This window comes from Dysidea avara, chromosome 1 (genome assembly GCF_963678975.1).
Source record: "Dysidea avara chromosome 1, odDysAvar1.4, whole genome shotgun sequence".
Taxonomy (NCBI): domain Eukaryota; kingdom Metazoa; phylum Porifera; class Demospongiae; order Dictyoceratida; family Dysideidae; genus Dysidea; species Dysidea avara.
The window spans coordinates 45,959,401-45,971,621 of record NC_089272.1 but is presented as its reverse complement, the minus strand read 5'-3'; the positions used below and the strand labels follow the sequence as shown (position 1 = coordinate 45,971,621).

General features: G+C 37.9%; 2 protein-coding genes across 2 annotated transcripts in view; one reads left to right on the top strand and one right to left on the bottom strand.

Annotated features, from left to right (window-relative positions):
• The window catches only part of LOC136247072 (uncharacterized), a 120,280-nt gene that overhangs the window by 4,111 nt on the left and 103,948 nt on the right, over positions 1 to 12,221 (top strand). The gene's annotated exons all lie outside the window — the stretch shown is intronic.
• On the bottom strand, positions 7,811 to 9,385 carry LOC136265732 (uncharacterized). The gene is made up of 2 exons (XM_066060641.1): positions 9,164 to 9,385; positions 7,811 to 9,099 (listed from the first exon to the last, which is right to left on the bottom strand). The coding sequence occupies exon 2, from the start codon at positions 9,057 to 9,059 to the stop codon at positions 8,007 to 8,009; it is 1,053 nt and encodes a 350-aa protein (XP_065916713.1). The 5' UTR covers positions 9,060 to 9,099; positions 9,164 to 9,385; the 3' UTR covers positions 7,811 to 8,006.

Genomic DNA, 12,221 nt, shown 5'->3' with positions numbered 1-12,221 from the left:
CAAGAAGTGAATAGCTACGTATTCTCAAGTGGATGTGGCTTCACGTACGTATTTTCAAGTGGGTGTGGCTCCACGTACGTACTATCAAGTGGGTGTGGCTCCACGTAAGTTACATGGCAAGTAGCAACACGGATCTGGTGGTGCCATGCATGCCCACAGGGTACAGCTGATACAATTTCGATAAGTGGGCGTGGCTCTACATACCCCGCACAGACAGCAAAACATATTCCTGAATGGTTTCTTGGGTGTTTACAACTGCATTTCCACCAATACAATAGAGCTTGTTAACTTATCGTCACCCGTTATCGCATCCGGATATTCAGTGAAGTGGATAACACCCACTTGATCCGGACAAAATGTGACCCAAATGATTCAGATAATGCGGATGACCCGGCCCACTTACAACGTTGTTCGGCTTATTCAACCGACTTTATGTTCAGTAACCACTACCATAAGAAATATACCTAGTGAAGAAGAATCCAAATCTGAACCGAACCGAGTCCTAACCTTAACGCTAACTTGAAGTTTAACTATTAAGCATAAATGATGCATGGATTTTACTGCCTGTACGAAGGTAAGTTTTTGGGTAAGTTCGAGGCAGGCTAGGGTTATATATATATATTTGTTAATGTACAAACTCAATCATGAGTATATTCGTACATATGTAGTTAGCTACTTATTTTTTGGTTGGATCGAGCAAAGCGAGTCTCCCAGCAACTGAAGCCATCTCATCTCAACTCACCCCAAAACTTAGCTTCATACAACTTGTGTGCTTGAACTCGAGTTATGGATGACGGTGTGACGCTTTCGGATGAATAGAAAAAAAAGTTGTGTTCGGCTGCTGGAAGAATATCTACTGCGTAAATACAACTCGTTGTGATGCGCATTAATTTACACAGTAAATTGATGGTATGACTCCTGCGGTTGCTTATAGTATGATAATCATGCATACTTTAAAGTGTGATGCTCGTACTTTTGAAGTATGATGATCATACTATTATTTATTTATTTATTGTTAATCAGCAGGACCCTCCAGGGGTATAATGCTGATGTGCAATTACATGTGTACAATTTCCATTAGTTACTTAACTATATAAGTATGTACAATTACGACAAGTTACTTAATTATATACATATGTACAATTACAATAATAAACTATAAAAATATATACAATTACGATAAGTTACTTAACAATATACATAGAAGGGGCTAATTTTTGCTTAAATTCTTCAACACAGTCAGTCTCAATAATCTCATCATCTAATCTATTCCATTCTGGTACAGTTCTTGGGAGGAAGGAATATTTATATACATCAATTCTTGGTTGGTAAGGTACTAGTTTAAAGTTGTGTGAGTGTCGGGTCTGTAATACAGTAGATTTAAATGGGAGATAACAGTTCGGTATAATTAATAAATCATGTAGTACTTTATATAGTAAAACTAGTCTAGCTGATTTGCGACGTTCTTGTAGTGTAGGCCATTGCAAGTTTTCAAGGATGTTAGTGATGCTGTCTCTATTATTTCGTCTCCATGGTTGACCTGTGACAAAACGAGCAGCTCTATGTTGGACCATCTCTACTTGATTTATGTTGGTTTGGTGATATGGATCCCATATTGGGGAACAATACTCTAAAATAGGCAAGACAAATTGTTTATATGCTAGCTCACGTAGATGGCTAGGACAATGCTGAAGATTTCGTCGCAGAAAACCAACAGCTCTGTTTGCCTTATTGCAGATGTAATCTATATGTGGCTTCCATGAAAGTCTGTGATGTAACTTTACTCCAAGATACAAATGTTGTTCTGTAACTGCCAGTGAGGTGCCATTCATTACATACGAAAATAAACTTTTGTTATGGTGATTAGAAATTTGCATTATCTTACATTTGCTGATGTTAAAAGCCATTTGCCATTTATCTGCCCACTTTGACAGTATTGTCAAGTCTTGTTGGAGTGTTTGATGGTCTGTTGAACTGTGAATAACTTTGTATATTAAGCAATCATCTGCAAAGAGTTTCATTTGGCTACTAATACCCTCAGTTATATCATTTATGTACAGTAAGAACAAGGTAGGACCCAAAACTGAGCCTTGTGGTACTCCCGATGTGACTTTACAATAATTAGAAAAGGAACCATCTACGACAACTTGTTGGTAGCGATTGCTCAAGAAAGACTCTAGCCATTGTAAAATCTTGCCTCTAATGCCATAGAATTCAATTTTGCTTAGCAGTCTTTTATGTGGAACTTTATCAAATGCTTTGGACAGGTCTAGTATACCAACATCTACTTGGAGTTTATTATTCAATGCTTTTGCAAAGTCATCAGTAACAGTAAGCAACTGCGATTCACAGGAATGCCTTGATCTAAAGCCGAATTGACAGGGGACTAAGATATCATGAGCTTCCAAGTGTTTCATAATTTGACTTGTGAGTATATGTTCCATTGCTTTGCAAATGATTGATGTCAGAGATACTGGTCGGTAGTTTTGTGGGATAGATCTTTTGCCAGATTTGAAAATGGGAGTGACATGTGCTAGTTTCCATTGTCTAGGGACCACACCAGCGGACAAAGATTGTTGAAAGAGATGGGTCAGCATCGGAGTAATTTCAGCAGCAGTTTGTTTTACTAAATGTCCAGAGATAGCATCAGGGCCAGGGGATTTATAGGGATCCAACTCAGATAGTATTTTGAAAACCCCATTTGGTGATATATCAATGTTGTTTATAGATGGATATGAGGATGCTGGCATTTCAGGGATGCTTTCCAAGTCCTCTACTGTAAAGACCGATTTAAACTGGTTATTTAAAGTTTCTGCAATTTCTTTGGGTGTAGTTACTTGATCAGTAGGTGTCTGTAATGTGCTAATGCCAGTTGTATCCTGCTTTTGAGACTTAATAAACCTCCAAAATGTTTTTCTTCTGTTATTGTCACAATCTGAGTTTAAACTACTAGTAAGATATTTAAGACGCTGTTGCTTTAAAGCAGATCGTACTTGGGATTGCATGTCTTTATATGCTTTCCAATCAGAAGGGCGTTTAAATCTTTTAGCTCGCTTATACAAACGTTGTTTTCTTTTAATCAGCCTTTTGAGTTGAGAGGTCATCCATGGTAAGCGACTTGATGTAGATATTTGCTTAGCTGGAATATGGTCTTTAACGATTTGTAGAATACTTTCATGAATAAAGTTCCAATTTTGTTCCACAGTTCTAGAGCTATTTTCATTCAAAGTTAAATACATGTCTGAAACTGTAGAGACCTCTTCCCTAATTATATCCCAGTTTGCTCTATTATAAAGGTATATTTTCTTCTGAACATTCTTGTGACCAACTTGAAGATTGGCCAGTTCTACAATAACTGTCTCATGGTCACTGAAGCCTGATACTGTTATACACTGGTGGATATAGTCAGGGTGGGTGGTAAAGCACAAATCTAAAATGTTATTACCTCTGGTTGGCAAATTAACAGTTTGCTCCAACATAAAATCATGAGCTAGTGTTATCAAGGATTCTCGGAAAGTTGATGTTACGTAAGAGTCCATAAGTGAACCAGACGACCAATCCACCCCAGGGCAATTAAAGTCACCTCCCAATACGATCATTGTGGTTGGAAATTTTTGCCTTACTTGTGTTAAGCTTTCAGAAAGCTCATCCCATACAGATGATGGAGAATTTGGAGGAGCATAGAAAGCTCCCAGGATGATGTCATGAGAATGTTGGAGATGTAAAAGGACCCAGATAACTTCACAAGTTGAGTCTATCTCTAGAATTGATGATGGTATGGAACCACAGGAGTCATACCATCAGTAGCTAGCTATAAACTTTACACTTCTGAATTTACACTGTATCTCCGCATGGTCATAAGTCCGTTTAGCTATGTTATTTGTGTCACAATCAGGGGCGGAGGAGGTAGTTGATACGAGGGGGGGGGCTGGGCTGACCCAGACTTAGTCTCTGGTTTTTATGGTGAGACCAAAAAAAAAAAAAGTCGCAACTAGCTGACAGTAGCTGCCCACCTCACCAGCTACGCATTAATAGCTGATAAACTACACTGAAAAATCCTTACATAGCTCGCTACACACTGCTCTAATTCTGTGACTGCTTTATTAGAGTGACTGCTCTATTAGAGTATCTCGATCTTCATCGCGGTTTTCAGCTTCACTCCAAGAAGGATAACTTGGGCATGGTATCATTCTGAGGGGGGGCGTAGTTACGCTCCCCCTCAGCAGACAAAGGAGGGCTTTAGCCCCCTGGCCTCCACTTTCCGCCACCTATGGTCAGAATGACGAATCATAAACTGCTAGTATTTTTTCTACAATGTCACAGGTATCGGACGGGATTACTTGAGCTACAACAGGAATTTTTTGACAACTCATATGTCTTTGGATAGTTCATGGCTGTGGGATTTTGGACACCAATTATCAGCTTTCTCGGCTTCTTTGTCTGGTGGCAGCAGCCCTGCAAAGTCATTTCCGATTAATACGTATATCCTGGAAAAACAGTTGATTCACGGACACCCACAGTTTATAAATAACACTTACATCCAATCAACAGTTTTACATATTCACTTGTTAGATGAACTCATCTACTTTCTAAATATTCCCAGTTTATTTTATCAAATCCTTTTAATAACGAATTACAAATCAAATAAAACGAGACGTCACTGGAATAATAATCGCACCATAAATTTAAGTATACGGAAACTTGATTAAGCATACGTTGTTTGAGAAACACTTACGGGAAAGGTACACCGTATACTTTTACAGACAACGTTCACTTCCGTATACTTAAATTCATAGAGCGATTATTACTCCAGTGACGTCTCATTTCATTTGGTTTGTAATTCGTGATTCAAACGATTTGATTAAATAAACTAGTGATGTTTAGAAAGTAGATGAGTTGATCTAACAGGTGAACATGTAAAACTGTTGATTGGACGTAAGTGTTATTTGTAAACTGTGGGTGTCCGTGAATCGACTTTTTCCGGAATATACGTAGAGTAAAGTATCAATTATTGGACAATATTATTATTATTGTTACTGAGCAGACAGCACAGCTGATATGCTCAGGAAAAGAAAAGCAATCATAAAATGAATTTAGCTACGTAGTTACAAAGATTACAGTTATTGAGTTCTATACAATGTTTGCAGTTCCGCTGAAAAAGAGTCAATATTGTTGCTCTCAATGGTGGAAGATGGTAAGTTGTTCCAATCCTTAATTGATCTGGAGAAAAAGCTCTGTTGGTATGAATAGGTGGATGAGTTTGGTAGAATAAAACAATGTGGGTGATATAGTCTGGTGGATCTTGTCATTGAAATAAAATGAGGAGGAATTGACAGTAAATAATATTGATGTATAATTTTAAAAAGTGCTTGTAATCTGGATATTTTACGTCTCAGCTGAAGGCTTGGCCAAGAAAGATGCTGTAACATAGCTGTGACTGAGCTGATTCGATTGAAATTATTTAGGACCCATCTAGCTGCCCTACGCTGTACTTTCTCTAGCTGTTGAATATTGTTATGGTGGTATGGGTCCCAGATGACTGCAGTGTATTCCATTGACGGTCGTACTATCATAAGGTAGGCTGTTGCTTTGATGTTAGACGAGCAGCAACTCAGATTGCGTTTCAAAAAGTTTAATGTTCTATTGGCCTTAGCAGCTATATTACTAATATGTGGAGACCATGATAGTTTGTTGTCCAATATAACACCAAGGTAGGAGTGTTGGTTTGATGTACCCAAGTTGTGATTGTTTAGCTTGTAGTTGAAAATGATTGGTGATAATGATCTGGTAAACCGCATAATAGTACATTTGGTTACATTGAATCTTAATTGCCACTTAGTTGCCCATTCGTGTAGTTGATCAAGATCATGCTGAAGTTGAATGGCATCCTCCTTGGTGGTGATAATTCTGTAAAGTAAACAGTCATCAGCAAATAACCGTAGTGGCGAATTTACATGTTCTGTTATATCATTAATGTATAGAAGAAACATCAAAGGCCGAGGACCGTCCCTTGAGGGACTCCTGAGTGAACAGCTATCGAGTCAGAAAAAGTACCATCCAAAGCTACTTGCTGTGACCTTCTGGTCAGCCAAGTATTGACCCACTGACAGATGTGATCGTTGATACCATAGTGTCTTAATTTAACTAATAGTCTTTGATGTGGGACACTATCAAACGCTTTAGCAAAGTCAAGGAGAATGACATCGGTTTGTTTCTGTTGGTCTAGAGCATGTGACAAGTCTTCTATCAGTGAAATAAGTTGGGTAACACAAGAGTGCTGGGATCTGAAGCCGTGCTGGGTATCAATGAGAATGCTATTAGAGTTTAAATGATTCATTATGGAATGATATATAATATGTTCCATAGTTTTGGAGCATACAGAAGTCAATGATATTGGTCGGTAGTTTGCGGTACTAGTACGGTTTCCTTTCTTGAAAACAGGACATACATTGGCCATGAGCCAATCGGAAGGTAGTATACCTGTGTCTAGTGATTGAGTGAATATAACTTGCAGTATAGGAGATATTTCGTTTGCACAATTCTTCAAGATATATGGATGAATGTTGTCTGGCCCACTGGCTTTGTTGGTATCTAATAGGGATAATTGATGGTGGATACCAGCCACTGAAAATGTAATACTTGGCATAGTAGGCTGAGCATTCACAGGGTTGTTGCAACCATTCATGGAAGGGATATTAGATAAGTTTTCTTTAGTGAAGACTGACTCAAAATAGTTGTTTAATGCATTGGCTTTACTCTTTGTATCTGAGATAGATTCACCATCTACAATTAGGGTGGAGATATTATGGTAGTCCTTACGTTTTGCTCTAATATACTTCCAAAATTGTCTACGATTTCCATTAAATGAGTTGTCAAACATTCTATTAAAATAATTATTGTGTGCTACTTTAATCTTGCTATTTATAGAGTTTTTAATCTTGCGATAGGCATTCCAGTCATTACTAGATTTGGTTCTTTTAGCTATGTTGTATAATTGTTTGCGTCTCTTCATATCCCTCTTTATTTCTCTGTTTATCCATGGTAATTTGGAGTTGGAACGTATAGTTTTGTATGGCACGTGCTTTGCAACACTGTCATTGATTACACCTTTTAGATCAGTCCAGTTTTGTTCGACAGTTTTACAGTAAGGATCATTCCCAAGAAAATAAGTTTGAAATTCAAGTAGGTCTCTTTTAATATTCTCAAGATTAGCTCGGTGGTATAAAGCAACTTTGTGTTCAGATTTAGTATTAGTATTTGTGTTATCTATATTATGATGGAAGACAACGGCCTCATGATCCGACATTCCTGGTGCAGTAGTTAAGTCCAAAATGGTAGATGAGGTAGAAAGTACAAGATCAAGTATGTTGTTGTTTCTAGTCAGAGTATTGACAAATTGATTAAGGCCAATATCATTAATTTGATCAAGAAATATATTATTTAGTTCTACTCCATAGCTAGGATTAGAGATAACCTGACCACTTCCATCTAACCAATTAATACCTGGAAGGTTGAAATCACCCATTACTATTATATTAGGTAGTTCAGTAAACCTACGTGTAAGAGTGTTCAAAGATAATCCCAATTGCAGTATGGGGTCAATGGACAGGTCTGGTGGACGATAAAATGAGCAAACATAAATGGGGGTCCTTTTAGAAGGAGTCACTTTTGCCCAAATGATTTCAGCATTTACATCCAATTCAGGTTCTTCAGATACATCTAGGCCTTCCTTAATGCATAAGAATACACCTCCAGCACCGTCTACTCGATCCTTTCTTAATACAGTATATGTAGGACGAAAAATTTCAGCGTTGTAATAAGAACTATCAAGATGTGATTCACAGCCACAAATAATATGAGGGTTGTGTTCATCAATTAAGGCTTGGAAATGAGCTCTTTTTCCGGAACTGCGTAAACTACAACAATTTAGACTCAAGATTTTTAGTTTAGTATGATTGTGATTTTGAAAATTTGAAGCATTGTAACTACTTGTAGCTGAGCAGTCATCAGGAAGACTGCTCCTGTGAGCGCGGTTGTTTCGTGTGTGTTATGTCCATTGGTTGAGCTGACGAATTCGAAGCTGTAGATGAAGAGTATTTAAAAACTGCATTAATAACCTCTCCATGAAGTTGGTTGTTGACAAAAATACGATTGTTGCTAAGTTTGATTTGTTTACGGTTATGACCAGCCTTGATTAGGGACCACCTTTCCTTTAGTAAAACTGACTCTATTGCTCTTTCTTGTGGTGACATATCAGGTTTGATAATCAATGGGGAAGGTAAGGAACTTTTGTTTGCTAAAATTGTATTTACGTCCATGGTACGTTGGAGTTTAATTAAGATGGGCCGTGGCCTAGATTGATTCTGTTTGAATTTCCCAAGACGAAAACAGTCGATTATGTGATCAGGGTTTATCTGAACTTTTATACTACTAAGGGTTTCTAAAACGGCTTTAACATCATTCTGTTGTCTTTCGTGTCTAGATGTTCTTGAAGAGCATTCATCGATACCATACAAAACAACATTGGATTTGCGATCAGGCACTTGTTGAGTAGGATTGGCTGTATGTCTATCAAGGGCATTTGACGTTGTTTGGATTTGGTCAACCAGCTTTGTCTCCTGCAACTGCAAGGTTTCTATTTTATTAGACAAATCGGACACAGCCTTTTCGATTTTGCAGTGTGCTGAAGCCAGTTGCTCAAGATCTGCTGATAAGGTTGAGACAGTTAGATCTGGTTGGGGTAGCCCAGCCTGGTGGATCATCCAATCATTAATGATACTTTTGAGACAAGTTAGACAATCATTAATATTGCAGTAGTACACACAGTTGTTGATTTCAGATAGAGTGTTAATTGCTTTGTACTGTTCTTGAGAAACATTATCACAATTAGTATGTACCCACATACGACATAAATCACATTGTATGGCATCATCATCTTCCTCACATTTCTTATTACATTTCCCACATACATCTAATTGCTTATTTAACACATAGTGGCACTTATCTGGTGAATCATCAAGTCCAGCTTTTCTCTTCTTGCTTCCAGCATTATCAGCCATTTCAGTGTATTAGGACTAGAAAACTCTAATTAAAGCCCACCTGCCAATGAAAAAAGGAAAATGCGTCAAAGTTGACTGCAATTAAATGGATAAAACCGACTGGCCTGTTAAGTGTACCGTTAAGGAAGAAGCACAGCCACGGTACCACAACTGGGTCGCTTCAGGGGTTGCTTCAGGATACTCCACTTCAGGAAATGCGTACTCACTACGCGGGAGACCTTGTAAATATCCAGTGGGAGCAATAGCAGACACTTGAAGTCTAAAACAAGCCCCAAATGAAGAGGACGTACGGAGCGAAAAGGAATCATCCACACGCGAACCGCAAATTTTTTATTTATTTTTTATTTATTTTTTAATATGATGTTCGGACAGCTGCCATTCACTTCCTGGGAATCCTGCAGCTTTGGTTATTGTACCAAAAGGTAGGCTACAATAAGCAATAATTATCCTCCAATAATCAGCTTTGCATGATTAAAAGTTTAAGAGTTACAGCCAATAGTATGCTTAGTCCGATAAAATCTATGGTCGGATAAAACTATCAGTTGTCGGACTTTGATTTTTACTACCAGTAAACAATCTCCAATTTATTTCAAATTTGTAGGCAATGTACCTGTACTCATTAGCTATTAATGGCCAAAAAATGGTTTCGTTATCTTTAGAATAGAGGGATTACGAGCCCCCCAATTTTTATCGGTATTGTTGGACGCCCTCCGCTTTAATTTAGCCATGCCCACCAACAGAGTTCATGCTTTTTGCAACAAATGCACCAGTGCTAAACCACAGAAGAAGGTAAATAAATATCTTTCAAGAGTAGAGGTGTGTTTTAAAGTTGATATTCAGGATATTTCTATTGGAACGCAGTATTTTTGGCTCCTAAATTAAGGAGATGCACGCTAGGTGGAAAAATGAAATTACGAGGCACAACTTCCTGACCAACCACATTTGTTAGTCTTGGTGCCTCAATCGCGAATACCACCTAGAAATGAAAAGATATTCCATTTTCTACCTTCTATGGATGCACAAAGTAACATTTTCGTCCTTTTTGTTTCACCCATATAAGGTAAAGAAAGAAAAGCCTTTCAATTTTCGTGACAGTATTTGTGATAGGACACCAAGACTAGCATATGTAGGTGGTCAGAAGGTGGTTTTGCATAACTTCATTTTTCCACCTTGCGCGCATCTCCTTCATTTAGGAGTCAAAAATACTGCGTTCCAATGGAAAATCCTGAATATCAACTTTAAAACACACCTCTACTCTTGAGAGATATTTATTACCTTCTTCTGTGGTTTAGCACTGGTGTATTTGTTGCAAAGCATACAAACTCTGTTGGTGGGCATGGCTAAATTAAAGCGGAGGGCGTCCGACAATACCGCTACAAATTGGGGGGCTCGTACTCCCTCTATGCTAAAGATAACGAAACCATTTTTTGGTCATTAATAGCTAATGAGTTCAGGTATATTGCATATAAATTTGAAATAAATTGGACATTGTTTACTGGTAGTAAAAATCAAAGTCCGACAACTGATAGTTTTATCCGAGCATAGATTTTATCGGACTAAGCATACTATTGGCTGTAACTCTTAAGCTTTTAATCACACAAAGCTGATTGTTGGAGGATAATTATTGCTTATTGTAGCCTACCTTTTGGTACAATAACCTAAACTGCACGATTTCCAGGAAGTGGGTGGCAGCTGTCCGAACATCATATTGTCCGATAATTGATACTTCATTCTATTAATCGGAAATGACTTCACAGGGCTGCTGCCACCAGACAAAAAGCCGAGAAAGCTGATACTTGGTGTCCAAAGTCCCACAGCCTTGAATTATCAGAATACATATGAGTTGTACAAAAATTCCTGTTGTAGCTCGAGTAATAGCGTCCGATTTTGGAGCCCGTCCGATATTATTATTATTATTATTATTATTGTTAATTAGCAAAGCCCACTAGGGGCAACACGCTAATGAGCATTACAATTACATATTATATTACTTACAGCGTTCTTAAATGTTTCGAGATCTATTGTGTCGATGTTAGGAATTTGAATAGAGTTCCATTGAATAATTGTTCGTGGGAGGAAGGAGTATTTGTACACATCAATTTTTGTTTGCAATTGAGTTAGCTTGAGAGGATGTTGAGCACGGGTGTAGGACACTGCAGTTGGTGACGGTAAACAATGATCAGGCGTTGCTAGTAAGTTCCTGATAATCTTGAATAGGAAGGTGAGACTAGCAATTGTTCTTCTGTTTTGAAGTGTAGACCATTCAAGACTGGTTAACATGTCTGTGATGCTATCATGGTTTTGGTTAGATCTTATTGTAACTTAGCCCTCACTGTAATTTAGTATTCATTGTAATTCTAGCACTTATTGTAACTTACCACTTACTGTAATTTAGCACTAGTTGTAACCTAGCACCTATTGTAACTTAGCACTTATTGTAACTTAGTACTAATCATTATTGTAACCTAAATTATAGGCACTTATGTTATTGTAACTTAAACTAGGCACTTATGTGTACGTACCTTGTACATTAGCGTAAAAACCCTGTTGGGTGTTTGCTAATCAATAAATAAAAAAATAAAATAAGATCTGTGCCAGGGTTTGTTTAAAACGAAACGAGAAGCGCAGCGTTGAATCATTTCTAGTTTACTAATACTAGTGTGATAATAGGGGTCCCAGATGGCTGAGCAGTATTCTAATGATGGTAAGAGCAATACTATTGTTTGTAGACGTGTTCTTTAATTTCTGATGGCGCATTGTATTAGATGAGTTACTCTATAACCCAAAAACCTGCCGAAATTTTTCCTCACAACGACGTGACAGTATTGGTTGGGTAAAACCAAGCCCAAAGTGTCTTCAGATCGACCCGAAACGTTTTCGTCAAGTTGTTACAGAATTAAAAAAAAATTCTAGTCAATGGAATTTTCTACTGCCTGCCTGCCTGCCTGACGTATTCATTCAAGCGTAGCAGAAAACTGGTTACAGCTACAGCCCTAATTCTTTCGCAGAAACGTTTCTAGATTGCTTAAGAAAAAACCTTTGGTATATTGATAAACATACAATGCTTGCGCTATTGTAGGGTCCGCAACGCGAAAAATCGATATCCTCCAATCAACTACCTAACTATTGTCATGTGTTAGGCTAAGTGTAACTTGAATAACA

What these genes read in the sequence shown, in the direction of transcription:
- LOC136265732 (XM_066060641.1), bottom strand. Translation starts at nt 9,059, where the DNA reads ATGGCTGATAATGCTGGAAGCAAGAAGAGAAAAGCTGGACTTGATGAT.